This window comes from Strix aluco, chromosome Z (assembly GCF_031877795.1).
Source record: "Strix aluco isolate bStrAlu1 chromosome Z, bStrAlu1.hap1, whole genome shotgun sequence".
Taxonomy (NCBI): domain Eukaryota; kingdom Metazoa; phylum Chordata; class Aves; order Strigiformes; family Strigidae; genus Strix; species Strix aluco.
Window position 1 is genome coordinate 27,626,832 of NC_133971.1, and position 20,388 is coordinate 27,647,219.

A 20,388-nucleotide genomic window follows, 5' to 3' on the forward strand; every position below is an offset into this window, starting at 1 on the left:
TTTTAAAAAAAACAGGCTCAAATGTGGCTATACAAAAGCTAACGCAAAAATAACACGTCCACTGTTTCTTAACCAACTCCACCAAACATTTCTTTTAGTTACCCCACAATGTATGTGTTCTTCTATTCCACATAAAGGGGAAGAGAGAATGTGGATCAGCTTAAATGTCAGTTTTTGGAAGATGATGACAAGCTTGTTAACATTCCTTACTTCACTTCAATTATTTTTCAGGCTGCTGAGGTCTGCAACACTACTTCTGTATTATGTTTCAAGTGATTCCTCAATCCACATTTCAGTCAGAGATAACAATGTATTTGTTGAAAGAAAATAATGCAATTCAAATGCAAATTTAATTCAAAACCCATTAGAAAAATATCTATCAGGTTTTCAGGGATAAAATAATTATTCTACAAGTACTTCATAAAGTGCACAAATCACATAAAACACAGTTGAAACACATCATTGTTCAGGCCTTCCCTTAACTGAAGTTCTGCCAGCTTTGTTAGGCCTGAAAAGAATAATTTGCCCCAGACACTGGAAGCCTTAGACTTTCACTTTAAATATTAGACACTCCCATAGACTTTGTTTGATTTATATATATAATTAACAGCCCCAGGGAATTACAACAGACAATGGATGACTGAAAATACAGACAGGATATAAATCCATGCTTTAAGCACCCACTTCAAAATATCTCCACTCCCTGGAATGTCAGGTTCAAATTGCACTGATAAATCCCCTGGGCATGCGGAAACACAGGCACTGACATACACTTTCCCACCTGCACACCATTCAGGGCACTTGCCTGCCTCCCATCACAGCCACAGTTTGAGAGAAAAGGAAAGGACAGAGCATATTTTTTGGATAACTTGTTCACGTAGGAAATGTCTTCCCAACTGCTCCAACACAAAAGATTTCCCCTCTACCCAGCAATTTTCCCTATCCTCTCTCACATATCAGATGTGTTTAATGCCAACCGGAATGAAAATCTTAATTTCAGATGTGTACAAAAGGCAACCCACTCCATGGGTGAACAGCAGTTTAGGTTTAGAAAGAGCTGTATGTTTTACACTGGCTTTAAAGTGTCTCACCTTTCAATTTTAGCAATTATTCCTTTGTTCCACTTTATAAGTAATAGTAAATTTTGCTATCTCCATTTGTGCATCTTTTCTCTAAATGGACCAATTCTGGCTTTTTTCACTCATATATTCAACTAAAATGCACCTACTCACTCCCATTGGTCTTCCTGGACTTCTGTTTAGTCCAGGGAGGGATAACTAGAACCAAACAGAACACTCACAATGCAGAAATGCAGCTGATGTATTTAATGGCATTAAAATATTTTACATGCCGAGACATTTACTTTCCTGAATGACCTCTGTATGCTACATAAATGTTTTCACTGACTGCTCAGTTATTGCCTGCTCCCTCCCTTAAGCTAGCAGCGTTCATTTAGAACCTCCCAACACAAATGAGTAATTAAGGACTGTTAAATATTTTTTTAACAGCAGCCCTATTATGTAACATTCAGAGAATGCAGCTACTAAATTTCTGCTGTGATAAAAACCTGATCATTTACTCCTGCCATTTACCCTCTTTTTTGACCAAGTTCTTGGGCTTTTTTCAGACGCCTACTGCAATCTCCCCCAAATAGGATCTTGTACCAGAATTTGTCAATGGCAGCCTGAAAGTACAGATAAATTATCAACGTTAACCCATATTTCTGAAGGGTTAATTGAATATCACTCACATTATTTGCTCTGTTCGGGCCTTGTGAAAGATGATTTTTTCTAGCTTGTAAAACTTTATGCAGCCATGAAAGACCTCATGCTGGTTTTTGCCACAAAGCAGGGCTTTGCCTCACAGTATTTGGCTAAAAATATTTTTCTTCCCCATTCTTGCACTTTGTGGGATGATCCAACCCACTTTTCACCTGCCGCTCTTTGTTTCCAAAGTGGTTTTGCATGCAGCTGGCACAGAGATCTGGCAGCTTATGAGATAAAAGGTGCTTTCTAGCTGGAAAATATTAACCTTACTTTCCACTGAAAAAATGTTTTCAATTACGTATACCAAGGTATAGATGTGAAGATAAAGAACAAGTGGAGTTTTTGTGTGCATTACCTAAGGCTAATGCTTCTGATAAATAATGTAATGCCTTAAATTCTTTCACTTAATGCTTGCCAAAACATATTCATATGACATAAATGTCTTTCAGAGATATTACAGTCTATTGTCTATTGTCTGAGTACTCCTGCGTCTTGTGGCAAGACGGAAGGAAGCAGAGGAATGTCACTAGCATCTGCAGTCTCCATGAAACAGCACTGTCACCTCCCCAGCACACTCAGAGGACAGCCCCGCAGCACCAAAGCAGGCGGGCTCCCTCTCCCCAGACGCTGTTAAATGATGGGCTGAGACCAATCTGTCTCTGGCAGACCAGAAGGTGACAACCCCTCTGGGCCCACTGTCCACTCCCCAGATGGAGAAGGGATGTACATAGCATGGAAAGCTGGACTACTGACCCCAGAAACAGGGCTGGAGAGGGTCACTGTTGGACACAGGTGAGACAAGAGATGAGAGCTGTCTGAACAATGACTCTGTCAAAAATGCCCTGCCCAGTTTGCTCTGGGCAGAGTGTCCCCTGACATTAGGGATGAAGGTGATTCCCCTCAGTCCCAGGACCAGTAGAGCCTGCAATCATTCCCCAAAGCTATGGAGAAGACTCTGACAAGGAAAGACGGTGTAGACAGGTGATCTTCTCCAGCAGCCTCTGCGACCCACTGGCACACGTGGCTTTCCTGTCTTCTTCACTCCATTGTTTTTACTAATTAGAGCACATCTTTCCACAGAGAAGACCAGCCAATATACCTGGACAAAATATCTGCACTACCCTACATAAGACTTAACAATCATGTTGGCAGCTCAGCAAATGTGAATTAAAAGCAACTAAAAGCAAAACGTTACCAGCAGATCCCACACACCAAGCACCCTCCAACTCTAATGCTCTTTCAACCTGTCCACAAGATAACGCAATGGCTGTGCAGAATGCTGTAAGCAACAGCCTCACAAATCTTGTAGGATGCCTTGTCACACACTTTATTTTTACCACTTCTCCACCAAAGACCTGAGTCTTTCTTATGAAAGTTTGCCACATCACTATTCTCCCCCTCTCCCTTTCACAAAATTGTTGAAAAACACAGAACCAAGCCCAGATCCTTACGACCTTGGCAGATGACCTCCCTCATTTGTTTTTATGATCGTCCGTATTGCTAAATTTCTGATGGGTGATTCATGAGTTCAGTTTAGGAAAACAGCCCGTTTATTTCTTTATTTTGTGAACAGAGATCTGTTGAGGTCTCCCACATGTAACATGGCAGTTTAGGATTTAAACTGTTCAGCAGTGGATCGCAAAAGGTCCAGGCGGGCAGTCACTGCTCATCACTGCCTGACATATGACAGAATTTGGTGGATCCCACCTCTCTCACTACCGCCCTGTGGCAGGCTCCCCATTCCACATCACCTGCAGAGGGGCAGGGCTGGAAAGGACAGGGAGCAGGGCAGAGGAAGAAGTGACAGGGAGTTTCTTGCACTGCACACTTCCCATTGCAAACATGCCTGCTTTCCACTGTTTCAACCTCAACAAAGCCACAGCTTTCAATAAGGTGAAAGACCATTAGTGTTCAGCATCATGGACTCTCTTCCTCCCACTACCAGTTTAACGCAGCAGATTTTGCTCTCCCAGAAACGTGTAGCCCTGGGTGAATTCAGGTATCAAACTGACATGAGAATAAATGGCCCCAATCCCCAAAGGCCCCAAAACCTCCCACACACACCTCCCCTTATGCAGGTGTTCTCCACTCTTCCATTCAAACAGCTGATGACAAAACCCACCCACACTAGACCCCTTTTCTGTAACAAGTGTCTCCTATAGATGCTGTGTAGACAGGCGCCAGAAACACTAATGAAAAATACAAAGTAACAATATGGTACTATACATTTGGATCAATTTTTCATTGACTTATTTGTGCAGTTTCTCGGACACTAACCTGGAAATGAACACAAACCAGCTGCTGCCTTCACAGACACCCTGCTGACAGCGGCAGGTCACCCTACCCATCTCCAAAAATGCTGTTCTACACAGACCCCCAAGTCTACTGAAACACTCCGCAGTCACAGCAGGCTACAGGATAAGCAGAGTCAATTTGTGCGCGCCACTTTCTGGATTGCTTTAAGATAGACTGCCCGTCCAAGAGCTTTTATGCTCCACTGCATTTACTTTCATAAGGATATATCCTTTTACCAACCTCAGACAGGGCACATGGAATAACAGTGCTGCTTCAAACCATCCCGGCTGAGAGGAGACCGTGCCATCTAAATTTACACCTTACTATTCCCCAGCAGGTATATTTCTAATTATAATGTGAATTATGAAACTAATTTTTAAGGCTGTTCTTTTAATGTTTTCTTGAAACCAGGGTGACAACTACAATTAGAACAGCTATAACAAGAATAACACTTCCATGCTAAAAATATCATGCTCGTGATATTCAATGAATGATGCGTTATCCTACAAAGAGCTATTAGCAATATCCTCTTTTGAAAAGCAACTGTTTGTAAGTGGTGGTACTTAAATCTTTTTTCTTTGACAAACTATAGGAGCAATGTATTTCTAAAATTTAAGAGAAAGAGTTTGTATAAACTCTACCAGTACTGTAAGATCCTTGGAGAACACCCACAAGATTGGGATGAAAAAGGGGTCAGAGTTTTTAAAAAACTGAGGCAAAAACATGACCTGTGCCCAGTCCTGACTCAACGTAGCTCCAAAGAGCCAGCAGACATACACACTGCACTATATCAGGCTTTGTCTTAAACTTTTTGTGTTGTCCTGCTGTTAGGATTTTACAGTGTTCCTCCAACTCAGAACGTAGTCATGTCTGGTTCAGGACTGATTGCAGATTTAATTTTTTTTTTTCCTTTTTTTGCCTTACCATTCATCTGATGTGGTTTAAGATAACAAGTTCAGTTTAGGATAACAAGCTCATTAATACCACTTTCACGTGACAGCGGTCAGTATGCCCTGACTCTTGAAACAACCACTGAGCACTTCCAAAGTAGTACATAAAGAGATAATTTGCCTAAAATCTCCTCTTGTCCAGTATCTAGTCATGTCAAAAGACTAGCTGGGATATGCAGTACAAATATGGATGAAAAGCTCATCGCTTTTTGTCCCACACCCTGATGAAAAGCTCCCTTGAGTTTATTTGCAAAAGTTTGAGAACCAAGGGCTAGAGTCAATAAAAATCTCTTCCTGGTTTTGGCTTCACGGAGGCCCGTGTGAGCCCCAGCAACACGGAGAGAGCACATGGCCTCACACGAAAGCAAACCCAAGTTTGACTTGGGCCTCACTCCTACTGAAATTTCGCCAGTGACTTGGTTGTTGAGTCTACACTTACATTGGCAGCCTACGCCGTCAAAAAGTTCACCAAAGACCCATCTCATTAGAAGTCCAATTTTCCATGTTTCAGGGAAGACTTCAAGGAAAGGGCTGCCTCTCAAGGAGGGAGAAAGCTGAGAAATGTGTTCATGTGTGCACTTTCAGGAATACAACTGTTTTCTCCACAATGTATTTCTGGGTTGTATTTCACATTAAAAGAGTAACTTGACATTAGATATATGCCAGATTGTTTATTTATGTTAGCGTGAAATAAGACCAGGCAGAAGACAGGCAAAAGAGCTTATTTAAACATTAGGGAAAAAAAGAGCCTCTTTTTGAAGGATTATTTTGTTCAGCAAATTTGTTTTGGATTCTAGGCAGAAGAGGAGGACAAGTTCTGGGAAGCCAGACAGCACATGTTTTTAACTTGTTCATTTTTCGTTCTGTCTTCCTTTTGAGGTTAACTTGAATTATAATGTCTCAGAAAATCAAGAGTGGAGGAAACTCCAAGAAACAAGAACAAGCTTGTTTTAGTGCCTAATGCTGCCTCTTCCAGATTTCTCCATGGCTTTTTAATTAAGCTCAGTTCAGGCTCACATCCCAAGATTTTACTTCCCACAATTGCAATCTTCAATATTTAGTGTAAAACTATTCTGCAGTCTTCAATATTTAGTTGACAAACAAATAAAAATATATTTTACCTACTGAAATAAACTACTGACATGTTTAAAGGTTGTTTTTGGCAGCACTCTGACAGATCAACCCCAAGTTAAGCCTCTCTTCTTCAATGTGCAAGAAACCATGCAAAGGTTTTGCAAAAGTAGAAGCAGCAACATAAAGATCTCTGAAAACTGCAGCAAAAAGGGACAGAGTGCAACTGCCATTAGCTGCAGCAATAACTCTGGAGTTTTCTTCAGCTATTACTTTTCTCTGCAATTTTCAGACCACCTATGTTTTGACTAAAAATGAGTTTTTAAAAAAGCCTCCTTTACCACAGACTGACCTTCAGAACATCTTCAGCACAACCAGCCTGAGTATTTGCACATCTCCAGTCATCCAAGTATTGCAGTGCTTCTTTCTCACCTCACTCTCTATGGTCTTCCTTGTTTCGGGTGAAAAACTGAGACACAGGGAAAAGATAAGTGACATGCCCAAGGTCCTACTGTAAATCCGTTAAGGAAAGAAACTCAAGCAAAGGTCTGCAGCTCCTGGACTAGAGATGCTACGGCTGGATCACCAAACCTCTCTCAAAGCATACGTAAGGGAAAAATAGGATTGAAAGCTGCCAGGAAAAGATAAAAATGACCACAAACAGAAAAGATCTGCATAGCCTTAATCACAGGTCTCTTGTAACTGTCTCAAATAGGCAACACTTAACATGTAACTTTCACTTTTATCTATCAACAACCATAAAATTATTTTCTGTAGTTCCAATGTCAAAACAGGCACACTTGACTCAAAACACTTCCAATGCAAACATTCTGCCCACCAAAACCTAAAAACAAACGAATACTAAAAAAGGAGTGAAAGATGTGAATGCAGTAAGTAGAAAAAGGAATCATTTTACAGACCTGACAAAAACTGTGCAAAGGCAGGACTCCAGTCAGGAGGCCCATGCTTTTTTCTATCTTAAAAAAAATCACCTTTTAAAGTCTTACCAGTTATGGTAAGGAAATCTAATTAAAAAAGAATAAAACAGCAACATTGAAACCAGATTTTTCTGCAGATTACAGTGTAGCCCTACTGGTTTACACAGAGAAGATCATTATGTTCTGTTCCTTAAACTGGTCTGTGGTTAAACTGGGATTTCTGTGGAACCATGAAAATCAAAGGGCAGACTCTACTAGAAATGTTTTGTAGCTGCCTGGTCACATACAGCGAACTGCCAAAAATTTGGCATCAGTATTTTTATCTCTCAAAGTGCAAAACGTGGCTTACAGAACTTTTTCACCACCGGCAGAGCAAACAGAATAGATTAGACAGACACCATTAGGTCACTGGCACTGTAACTAGGAGAGCAGGGAAAATATTTTGAAAAATTAACATCATCCTGCCTTCCTAAAGTTTGGGGGGTGGGGAGGGGGGGTGGAAAAAGCTGTATTTCCTTGGAAGGAAAACTGGGGGTTAGATTTTTCTTACTGGAAAAAAGAAACTTTTGCAGCTTTATAAATGGCCTTGTGAAAATCCTCTTTCCAAACCAGCTATGCAAAACAGGAAGGAATTATAAATGTTCAAAAACATATGCCCAGCTAACACTGTCACATGCCCAACAGTAACAGCATTCAGCTGTCACCTCCTAGACTCCCTCCCAAAATGTACAGGGTTGCTGACTCTGAGGATGACAATGGCTGGCAATAATACATATGCTTAATATTGAAAGGAAAAAAAAAATCCTTTTTTTGTTGCTTTCCATTTTGCTTCTTTCATTCACTCTCCCCAACTGATACTGGTTTTGTGTCTCAATCTTTCCAGTGTGTTTCTTTCAATGAAAAAAAAAAAAAGTATTATTTTTTTCTCTTGCAAACACAGAAGACACCTCCAACAATTTCCAGGGGAGACAGAGAGGGGGAAGAAGATTGGCAGGTGTGACTAGCACTGAACTCAGGAGTTTCCATAAAATCCCCTGTTCACCCTGGTCCAAGATGCTGTTGTGTCCCACAGTTTACTCCTACTTCCTTCAATTCTTGAATATGGCAAACCCAAAAACGATCATCTGTAGCTCACATGGCTTCTTATTGGCCCATTCCCACCCTGACACTCACAGGGGTAGGACCTCACGGGCTCTGCAGCGATCCTGGATGATGCAAAGCCTCTTGCACAAAAAAATGAACTACAATTCTCAAAATTGAACTACAAGACTCAAATAGTGCCTAAGGCAGCCAGGTCCCAACCCAAAGATGAAGAGAACAGGGAGCAAGGAAAGTTGGTACCCTTTTAAAATCCTACGGACTGTTGAGAGCGCCCCTGCAAAGATATACTCCCAAAACTTTGTTGGGTGTGGGGAAAAAGCCGTAACAGTCAATATGCTTGAAAGGGCAGGCTGGGGAAGAAAACAGCAGGAACAGCAGAGGCCTTCCAGGAGACACCACTTCTTTAAAGGTCCTTTCCAACACAAACCATTCCATGATGAGACTGATTTTTGGTAAAGGTTTCTAAAAGCAAGAACCACATAGAAAAAGAAGTGAGAAGCAGAAGTTCAGGAATTTGTACCCATTCAAACAGCACTCACATTCTCACTCTTAGAAGTCCTCTTTGATTTACACATCCAACTTCCTAGTGAGATTCCAGAGTTTGTTCATTTCTATTCTTCACTCAACCCTCCTTAGCTGTTTTCCCTCTTCCTCTCCCCCACTGACAACCATTTCCATTTCTCTCCTTATCCCCTACTGTGTGCTTTTCCTGCCAAAAACTTTGCCATTTAACAACATTGCCAAGCAAACAATTTCTTTAAAAGTAGTTTAAGACAATCCAGGATAATAAAACTACAATATTTAGCAATAAGGTTATGTGAGTCAGGTTAGAACAGATACTGATTTTTACATTCAAGTAAACCAATAAAACCAGCTTAAGTCAACTTATAAATTTCTAGTTGTCACCAAACTCTATTTTCATCCTTCTTCATCCCTCCCCACTTTCACCTTTTATTGCATATCTGATAGCCCACTCACTCCCCAGCCTGCACTTCAGCCGCATGAGGTCTCATACGTGGTGCTGACTGGAAGCCCTCTAGGCTCTGCTGAGGTCAACGGCAAAATCCCATCAGATGTCTATGCTATGAACATTTTAGCCAACTTCAGTATGCAACTGGGAGATGGGCAAGGAGAGACCACAGCACAGCTGGCAGCAAGTCCATGCTCCAGTCCTTACATAGGGCAACCAAATTCTCAATTATGGTAACTTACTTCTAAAACAAGCAGAACCAATTTCACTGTAGCTTCTCCACAAACAAGTCAACTTCTTAAATGTACTACAAAGTAATTAGAATTCAGGGAAGAGACAGAGGGTTGGTTCTTTTTCAGGTAAGAGGTACAACAGGGAATTTTTCTTAGTTTAATATAAGCTGAGCCTGTACTCAGGACAAAAGGTATTTATATACACATGTATATGTATAGATGTATGTATATCTACACATTTATATCCATATTTATAATTTTACTTTATACATAAGATGCCTAAGCAAATATACGTAAATCAAATTTTAAGCACCTAAATCTTGTTGCAAGTTGTGTGCAAATTCACCTTTTCTTTTGTACCCTAAAGCTCCTCTAAGAATCTACACTCTACCACTCCTAACAGTACGAATCATGGCCAAAGTCGCTTGCTTGTCCCCTGTGGACTCAGGATCTGTTGCAGCTGCCCATCCAAGCATCAGAGAGGAGATTGAGCTGGTCTGAAGCCAGAGGGCCTGGCGCCTGTTTCAGCTGCCACAAGTAGCACTGTGCAAATGATGCCTTAGAAGGAAAAGGCATTTCAGGGGTCAGAAAAAGAAGTATCAGCTATAATTTCAGGGTGGAGAACTTCCACTCTGTCAGCTTTTAAACTACCTTATGTTCCCTCCAGATGGTAAAACTGGAGCAGAGACTGGAGCAGATGTAGCTTCAGATTAGCAAACCATAATCTCCCCAATGGCTCCACACCCTCCTACACTGAGATACAGTCAAATACTTTGGTCTCACTTGACAGAACAGATTCGATCATATGGGCAGTAACATTGCGTGTATGTGCACCACATTTTTGAGCGAGGCAAGGACTGCTATGCTGTCCTGTGCTCAAAGGCACTAAAGTCAGGATAACTGTGACTACTAATATTTTTGCTACTACTCTCAATTCCCTTATGCAGCTCCCGTATTCCCTGGATGAGAGACTGTGACAAACATGATTAAATGGTTGAAGTACTGGCATTTGACATAACAATGACTGGAAAAATAGATAACTAGATGATTATTTTAATGAGAGATTATTAAATCTGTCAGCTTCTTATTTCACAACTGTATCTCTGAGTTTACGTCAGCTCATTTCCCTCTAACATGTACCACCCCCATTTATGCATGCATATCCCCTCCCTTTCCACACACACAGAGCAACTCTTCATTTTGTGGCCACCAAAGTTTGCATATGGCCTGACTGAATGACACCAGCTGGGCTGTTCTTTCTGAGCCCAGCACTGGACCACAGGCAAGTGATGCTAGCCTGACATGCTCTGCCTGGCACAGCACCTCTCACTGGCAGAGCTTAGTTACTTGTCTTTTTCTCCCTGCTGTGTTTTGCATGAGTCCATGTCTGCACATTGTTCTTGGAGCCTTCCCCAAACTTGAAAATACCCACCTTTCCATTTGAGTTTCAGTCTCTAAATGTACTGTACAGTGCAGCTGGCTATATTCTCCTACCAGCCCCACAACTCACCACTGTGGCATCTAAAATTTCTACATGCTTCATTTCATCTTCAGTCATGTATATTGATTTTGTCAGAAATTATTTGGAAGAGTGTTGTTCCTAAAACAGTTAATATACTACTGAAAAATCCTAGGGTATCATGATACTACCTATCTATAATAGAGATGCTTTGAAAGATGTTCCCTTTCTGACACAGATATAATTGATCTTTTGCCAGGCTAGGCTGCAATGTCAGTGACCTTCACCTCTTTTAAAGATACCGCCTTGTGTGTATTTGGCATCACAGTATATATCAGCAGCTTTTGCGAAGTCAAAATGATTAATTATTTCTTACCTATGCCCAACAGGACATGATCTTCATTTTCTTTAGAAGCAGTCACAGAGTCTCGGAAAGGCTAAAAACAAAAAACTTGAGCTACATCTTTGAAGACAAACAGTTGCATTTGTGCTTAGTTGCAAGCTGGGCTATAGGCTTTTAGAATTCAGTTCAAACACTACCAAGCAGTAGTCACTTCATTTTAGCCATTTTAATAAATGGAACAGATAGAGCATGCCAATTCCAGACTCTAAGATACACATATGAACCCTATGGACTCAAACTCTAAACACAATCAAAGAAGAGACCAAACCATATCTCACTTTCCATGCAAACTCCAGTTTTCAGCCTGCTCTTCTCTTACAAAGTTTAACTGTGTCCTGACTAGCCAATATACAGTGATCTTGAGGAAAGAGCAATATATTTCTAAGATGCCTCCTTCTCTAATGCCTGAGCTGTTCACACCTGTATAAATATCATAGGTCAGTTCATTCGTTATAGAGTCAACTACGGCCCTTCTGCTAGATCAAAACAAGAGACAGTCAATATGGTACCAGAACCTTTGCCCCCATGCAAAACTCATGAGCTGCAACACTTCGCCTCAACATATGTTTTCAACATTGACTCCAGAATGCACACAAACTGCAAAGATGTAATTCTGAGATGACATAGATTACAATAGAAAAATGTGAATCCCAAACAAATGGTCAATCTTCTGCACAGCTGGCAATCAAAGAAAAAAAACAAACTAGAGTTCATCACTTTTATAATAATGAACTAATAAAAGTCCAATAACATTCCACTAAATTCCAATGTTATTCAAAAAAATCAAGTCATTAGCTATTAAGAAGATACCACCTTTACCAAATTTGCCAGATTTTACCAATTTTGTTTCTCCCAACCTAAATCATTTTATTAGCTTCATACCCAGTTGAGCTAATAATCAAGCTCCTGCTTTAAAAGGGGATAAAAAACCACTGAGACAAAGATTTTCTGATTTTGTAAGCAGATACATATAAATAAAATGCAGAATATAAGACTATAGATCATATACAACTGACTAACCATAATGGGACTTCTCACAAATACTGGTCCCCCCACAAAAGCTGTTAGATACCTCCACATGGAAGACAATTAAAGTGCCATTTTTTACATCAAGTATTTTTCCCAGTTAAGTCCAGTTAAGGACTCACAGTTACCCATAAAGTCTCTCTCAGAGACTATCTCCTCAGATGTAATGAATCATGCCATCTCAAGGATGAAGCTTTTGCAAGACAGGTTGTGCTCCCTCCAGACTGGCAGCTGAGCTGCAAGCTCCCTGAAGGCACTAAGGTTTGCCATAAACACAAGAGCTTTCTGGTCCAAAAGCAAGCTTGCTTCTCCAACCCAACTTTCTGGCCCACAACCACATACAGGTTCATTCAAACAATAATCATCTACACATATAACTATTCCTGCAGGATAGGAACAGGCAGGAAATGTTGTCTGACAGACATTAGTCACCTTATTTATTTGTTAGCTCTGGGAGGTGCTCAGCCAGCCAGGAAGAGGTTGCTGCTTCTCAACCTAAATGGATCTTAGCTATTTGTATAAGGAGAAATATGTACCTTTGCATTATCTTGGGACAATTCATCAGATGCCAACTTCAGAGGACCTGTAAAAGTAAAGATTCCTGCCTTTAATAACAAGCAAATTCAGTTTGGGTCTGCTTTGGTTTCTGCAGCTGGGCTCTCTGCTTTTTCGAATAGGAGGGGGAACACAAGGAGCAGGCAAACAGGCAGGCGAGCCAGAACAATGGACATGGGAGCCCATGCATCTCCCCACAGTGGCATTCCCGTGGGCAGCATGCGAGCTGGATATGCACAACAAGTGCTATGTTATTGTCACAGTTACATCCAGGCTAGGCAAGCATGGCAATTTGTCAGCCAGCTGCTGATTAACCCCCACATGCTCAGGAAATTAACAGTTCTAGCACCATGCCTCACACCAACTCTGCAGAGCAGCTGTGCTCTGCTTTTCCTCTGCAGGGGTTTCATGTGTTTTCTGAACTTAAGAGATTGCATTTTCACCCCAAAAACTAAAATATAACTTAACTTCTGTCACTCTTTTTCTTCCCAGGACTCTGGGGAAGCTCATAGAAAATGCAAAACAAGGACCACACTTGGCAAGTTTTGCCCAAACGAAGCCTCATGAACTATTGTGAAACATCAGAGAGGTAATCTGGCTACAGGAATGCAAATGAACACCAGCATCACTCAGGCTTCCAGGAACATTATTATTATTATTTGAAATATTAAATAATTATATAGCCAGAGTTATGCTGGTAAATGTGTTTCATTTTATATTGCATCTTTCAACTCAAGGTTTGCTGTTCTCAGATACACAAATCCCTCTCCATTTTCCAGCTCCAGCAAACAGTTAAACTAAGTATGAGTCAGCAGTCAGCAGAGGGTGGATTGGGGGGGACTGCCTTGATGAATGTGGGGTTCTGGGACCTCTGTCCTTTCTTGGCATTGCACAAAGTCTATACTCAAGTTTTTTTAAAAAAGAGCTGTATCAATACATCTTTGGAAAAACAATTCAAAGACAACTGCCTATTATCTAAATTGCACAATCTTCAGTAACAACAACCCTACCTAACCTGCAGGTCTCTGAGATGAAGTTCTGGGACACAGTTATGGGCCCACTGCAATCAGTGCATCTGTTGTCCCTGACCTCAGCAGTGTCCCTGGACGGTGGCAGGAGTCAGGACTGGGTCCATGCTGATCAGTATCTCAATCATTATTTTTTAATTAATCCACCATCTTTAATTAACCTTCTGCAGCAGTCACATATACACCTCCCCTTGCATTCTAATGGAGTGCAATCAAAGAGCACAAAATCACTAGTGTTGTCAAACAAAGCGTCCCAGGCATCATCTTTCAACTAGATGGAACATACTATTTCTTCTGTAACTTCAGAAGCTTACTTTTAAAGCTTCAGTAGGAAGACATTTTTTACAGTATTGTCATGCAATTGGCATTATTATTATTCAGTTTCACAGTTCTCAGAAATAAAAAGCTGTTTGCTCTATATCTAATATTCTGTAGAAGCAAATGGCTTGTCCTCCAGATAACAGTATTCAGTCAACTCACAGGCATGGAATTTCAAGGTCAGAAAACAGAAAAAAACCTACAAACTACTGAATTAGACAAAATATCATCTATTTCACCTTTTGTTCTGCATCCTCACTGGATAATGTATCACTCCATGTATTTGAATTTAATTAAGTTGCTATGGAAGATTCACTGCTAAACTAGTAGCACCATCTTACGCTGACCCACTGCTTTCGTATGATTGCATTTCACAAGAAGCAACATACTGCTATAGCAACCTCTGCTTGATAATAGCTCAGGGTTTCTGATAGCATTGTGTTTTAAAGGTCTGTTGACCTTGACTTTAGGCCCACCCAGAAGTGAGTAGTTACCACGCCTTGGAATGGCAGCAGCTTTAAAATCTATGGGGAATCCTTTCATGACATGAAAGTGCCAAATTAATGTCCTGAATTTAGCAGCCACTTTCTAAAGGAAATCACTGAATGCAACTGAGAACGTAGTAAAAAGTATTCTGTCAATCATTTCATATCGTTTCTGCTACTAGCAGCAACAGTTTTAACTCAATCTTGAAAAAAGTTCTTTTGGTCTCCTGAATGCTGGCAAATGAAGAGTGTAAAACAGGCTACTGGTCACCAGTAACGATCATTCCTGATTTTTCAGAATCTGGATTTGGTGGTGGTTAGTGAAAGAGGCCAATATAGAGAAATATAGAAATATGGTAACCAATGACAATATCAAAACCTAAGATTAAAAAAACCTTTGCTGCTCATCAGCATACAAACAATAGTTACGGGCTCCTCATGTCTACAAGTAGATAACACAGAGTGTAAAACATGTGTGATTACTACAGTTTGTACAGGAACTGAAATTATATTTTTTTAAAAAAACAGACACAAAATAACTCTGATGCATAAAGGCACAAAAGTGGATAACTTCCATTGAAAACACAAATAGGTAAGTGTGTCTATGCCAGTATCTATGCTAAATATCCTTGGTGTAAAGTGAGGATGAGAAGCTTTACAACCAGAATCCAAAATGAGACTAGACATCGTGAACTGGTGATTCTCTCTCTGGACAATCAATATCCACCAATGTTCATTATCTGCTTGTGCCAAGTCAGCCTGAATTAAAACTGCTTATAGTGCAAAACATCAAAATAACCATCACCTAGAAGTTGTATTGCCCAAGCTACTGCCACATACAATGCTACCAATCCAGGCCATTCACTTTCTATCCCCCAAGAGCAGCATAAAGATCACGCTGCTCAGAGTATGGCACTCAGATGAATACAGAGTCACCAAAGTAATAGACAAACCTTGTATGGTAAATTGCTGCTTACATTTACAGTAACAGATGCGTAGTTTGCAACTGTTAACAACTCCTTATCATTTCTCTACATATTTACCTTCTAATGGCATAACACTTGTTGCCTGAACACTGCTGAAGAGGTTGGATATAAAATTCCTTTTCCAGCACTAACAATGGCAGCCTACACGTTTAAACACTGAGCTATACAACAACGGTGTCCCCATTTTATCCATTTACTTAAAGTTAATAGCTGATGCCACCTGGAACTTAATCCCATTCCTTTCCCTCAGTCTGGTCCTGATCCTGTTGGCAGATTCTGCAGGTGCTCACATTTCTGCTGCCCTCAGCAGAGCTGCCTCCAGCACAGCCACAGAGCAAGACCAAGGCTCTCACAGAGCTCACAGTTTTCACCTTGTTGCTTCATCCAAACATACAGAGCCAGCCACACAGGCAAATGACCAACTGATGAAAACTTTTAATGAATTCCTAACAATCATGAACAAACACACAAAGCATCATACTTCTGATGTGGAAGAATGACCTTTTTTTGTGATTTTCTTTTCAGGTCTGAGAGATGCCTGCTCCGAGTACACAGAGATGTATTTTGGTAATGAAAGAGCATTCTCATCAGCAAGCACAGTCCCGCAATCCTTAGAGGTAAACCTCTCACCAAAATATTCAATGTCTAACTGAAACACATGGGAATTTTGCCACATTAAGAAGTCTGGGCCGGATCCCAAAACTATTCATACAAAACGTTGCTCTGCTTCTATCTTTATTAACTCGTTTGGCTTTACTGGAATTTGAAGGTTGGAGTGTTCATTTAGTTAAAGACTGCCCTCTCCTGGAATCTTCTAACATTTTTCTGACTCTTACAATAAAACTAGCTGAGAGGCTTTTCCAGTCACTATAAATGCCATAACATTTTATGAACAATTATAGTCTGACACTGGAAACCAGTGCTCTGTATGCAGCATCATGATTTACACCACTCTCGTAGTGTATGACTTACCTATTCCACTGTTTTCCACTTACAGGTCTCTAATGTCATATGAAACATGTGATCTTCCTGAATAAATAAATAGCGTATGAATCTGTGACAACTTTCCAGAGCTTTTAAAGACTGCAACATTATGGAATAAAAAACCATACCTTCTACAGAGCTTGTTGTACTGCAGGTTATTTTTGGACCTTCCATTGTCTCAACTTGGTTTGAATTAATACTCTATAAAAAAAAAATCAAAATCAGAATGACAGTAACTGTATTTGATGGCCATGACATTTATCTGAAAACTCAAAAACAGTATCAAAGACTAGCAAACAAATATGTTATAAGCAATACTAAAATGATTGATAGAGATTACACAGAGTATTTTATCAGTTACCCTCCAGAGGAAACTGATAGCAAATTCCTTAAAAGGGAAACTGATAAAATATTTTTGGCTACAGAGAGAATTACCTTCTGCTTACAGTACACAAGGAATGGAAAGGATCAAATTTACCATTTGTACATCATTGTTTATAACATCCTTCTCTACGATAAAAGCAGCACAGCAGCTTTGCACAACAGCTCTGTTCAGAAGTCTAGCTAACCTTGAAAGCGTCCCTATAAAGCAAGCAATTTGATGGATAGGCAATACAAAGAACCTAAAGCGGAACTAACACTGACTACATGGTAAACCCAGCCTGGAAGGCAGGAGCTACTCTCTCCCTGTATCCATGGCCCCTGGTCGGCCTGACCCCTTGCTCAGATACACTGACTGTATCACTCCTGCTCAAAAGGAAGAGGGGGCTAAGATCCAGTCCCTTATTTTAGCAATTACCTTCAAAGATTATAAGCAAAGGGGGTGGAGGAGACAATTTCTCCTTTTGCATAGTTCTATTTACAACTCTGCTTGCTTCTAGTATTTCCCTCTAGCTAGGTTGCCTGTGTATTTGCCATCTACCAGAGAAGCAAACAGAGAAAAGGCATTGTAACATGAACACAAAAGAAAAACTCAGGGACCACTCCGGGCTAAATATTACAGCCGAACTTATTTGAAAGCCACACCACTGTCAAGCCAGCTACACGCCCCTCACCTCAGTGGGGCTAGCTGCAGTTTCCTCTGCTCATAGGTTGGTGTGCGAGACATTTTTCTATCCCACACCTACCACACAGAAATATGTGAACTCCTCTGTGGGAAGCTACTAAATCTGTCTACCACCAGGTAACACAATTACATAAATTATCATAAAATATTTTAATAAATTTGGATTATTATCCTGGTTTGGCCTTTTTTTTTTAATTATTATTATCCTGACACCATTTCACACGTGTCCATTAGTCCCCAGATTTGTTTTCGTCTTGTGGAGGACCTCTCCCCTGAAAGGCTGTGGTGCCTTGGGAAGCTGAGACAAACAAACACCATCTCCGCATGCTGCTTAGGTCTCTGCTGGAGGTGCATGATGAACCACACGTCCTCACTGACAGTTGTTGCTACCACCACAGCAATTTCTGCCCCACGGACGTTGCACAGAGTTCAAGCAATTCCACACTTTTCCTCATCATCTTCAGAAATCTCTTCTCTGTATTGCCTAGCACAGCACAAAACCTATGGGTTTACAATTTTTGAACTGCAGAACCCCTGAAAGTTTCCTGTGAAGGCATGCCTCCTGTACAGGTAACTCTAGCTTACCAAAAGCTTGTTTGTTTTAACTTTTCATTTTTAGACTTGAAAGGACTTGTAAGTCAAGGGACTAAAAGAACCCACAGACCAGGGACTGAAGAACATACTTGAGAAAGATTGGGATTTTCTTGCATGAATAAATGCAAAAATAGTTTGTGCTGCTTTTAGCGACTTAGAGTCATACATTTCACACACACAAATCCAGTGCTGCATGCCACCATAACTGAAACAAGCTCCTTCTCTTTAGTCCATGTCTTCCTGACCCAAGCCTAAAATAGCAATGTGGTCATTTGGGAGCTTTGGCTGGATCTCAAGAACAAAAGGAGAATCTACTGCCTTTGGAAGAGGGGCCGGGTCTCTCATGATGACTATAAAGATGTAGTGAAGTTATGCAGGGAGAACATCCGGAGAGCCAAAGCGCAGCTAGAGCTCAACTTGGCTGCAGCTGTTAAGGATAACAAAAAATGTTTCTATAAATTGGTTAACAGCAAAAGGAGGATTATGGAAAATCTCCCTCCTTTATTGGATGCAGAGGGAAACATAGTAACTGAGGATGAGGAAAAGGCTGAGGTGCTCAAGCTTACTTTGCCTCAGTCTTTAGCAGTGGAACTGGCTGTTCCCTGGACACCCAGCCTCATGAGCTGGGAGATGGGGAGGGGAAGCAGATTGAGGTCAGCACAGTTGAAGAGGAGGTGGTCAGAGACCTGCTACACCACCTGGATGCACACAAGTCTGTGGGACCGGATGGGTTACACCCAAGGGTGCTGAAAGAGTTGGCAGATGTGCTCGCCAAGCTGTTGTCCATGATTTACTGGAAATCATGGCTAACTGGGGAGGTCCCATCGGACTGGAGGGTGGCAAATGCGACACCCATCTACAAGAAAGGCAGAAAGGAGGATCCAGGAAACTATAGACCTGTCAGTCTGACCTCAGTGCCAGGGAAGGTCATGGAGCAGGTCATCTCAGGTGCCATTAAAAGTCATATAATGGACAACCAGGGGATCAGGCCTAGTCAGCATGGGTTTATGAAAGGCAGGTCCTGCTTGACTAACCTGATCTCCTTCTACAACAGGGTGACCCGCTTATTGGATGAGGGAAAGGCTGTGCATGTTGTTTACCTTCACTTTAGTAAGGCCTTTGACACTGTTTCCTACAGCATTCTCCTGGCGAAACTGATTGCTTGTGGCTTGGATGGGCACACGCTTCACTGGGTAAAAAACTGTCTGGATGGCCGGGCCCAAAGAGTTGTGGTGAACGGAGTTAAATCCAGTTGGTGGCTGGTCACGAGTGGTGTCCCCCAGGGCTTGGTTTTGGGGCCACTCCTGTTTAACATCTTTATTGATGATCTAGACAAGGGGATCGAGTGCACCCTCAGTAAGTTTGCAGATGACACCAGGTTGGGTGGGAGTGTTGATCTGCTCGAGGTTAGGGAGGCTCTGCAGAGAGACCTGGACAGGCTGGAGCGATGGGCTAAGGCCAACTGTAGGAGTTTCAAATAAGGTCAAATGCCGGGTGCTGCACTTGGGCCACAACAACCCCCAGCAGCGCTACAGGCTTGGGCAGGATTGGCTGGAGAGCTGCCAGTCAGAGAGGGACCTGGGGTGTTGATTGACAGCCAGCTGAACATGAGCCAGCAGTGTGCCCAGGTGGCCAAGAAGGCCAATAGCATCCTGGCTTGTGTCAGAAATAGCGTGGCCAGCAGGGACAGGGAAGTGATCTTACCCCTGTACTCAGCACTGGTGAGGCCACACCTCGATTACTGGGTTCAGTTTTGGGCCCCTCACTACAAAAAGGACATTGAATTACTCGAGCGTGTCCAGAGAAGGGCAACGAAGCTGGTGAAGGGTCTGGAGCACATGTCATACGAGGAGCAGCTGAGGGAACTGGGGTTGTTTATTTTGGAGAAGAGGAGGCTGAGGGGAGACCTCATCGCCATCTACAGCTGTCTGAAAGGAGGTTGCAGAGAGCTGGGGATGAGTCTCTTTAACCAAGTAACAAGCCATAGGACAAGAGGGAATGGCCTCAAATTGCACCAGGGAAGGTTTAGACTAGATATTAGGAAGCATTTCTTTCCAGAAGGGGTTGTTAGGCGTTGGAATGGGCTGCCCAGGGAGGTGGTGGAGTCCCCATCCCTGGAGGTGTTTAAGAGTTGGGTTGACATAGCGCTTAGGGATATGG

General features: G+C 41.6%; 1 protein-coding gene across 2 annotated transcripts in view; it reads right to left on the bottom strand.

Moving 5' to 3' along the window:
* The window catches only part of ARHGEF28 (Rho guanine nucleotide exchange factor 28), a 100,353-nt gene that overhangs the window by 63,187 nt on the left and 16,778 nt on the right, over positions 1–20,388 (bottom strand). For both annotated transcript variants that reach the window (XM_074813014.1, XM_074813013.1), the window contains exons 5-7: positions 16,697–16,769; positions 12,749–12,795; positions 11,160–11,220 (exon numbers count right to left, since the gene is read on the bottom strand). In XM_074813014.1, the coding sequence (XP_074669115.1) occupies positions 11,160–11,220; positions 12,749–12,795; positions 16,697–16,769 (181 nt within the window). The remainder of the gene's footprint in view (positions 1–11,159; positions 11,221–12,748; positions 12,796–16,696; positions 16,770–20,388) is intronic.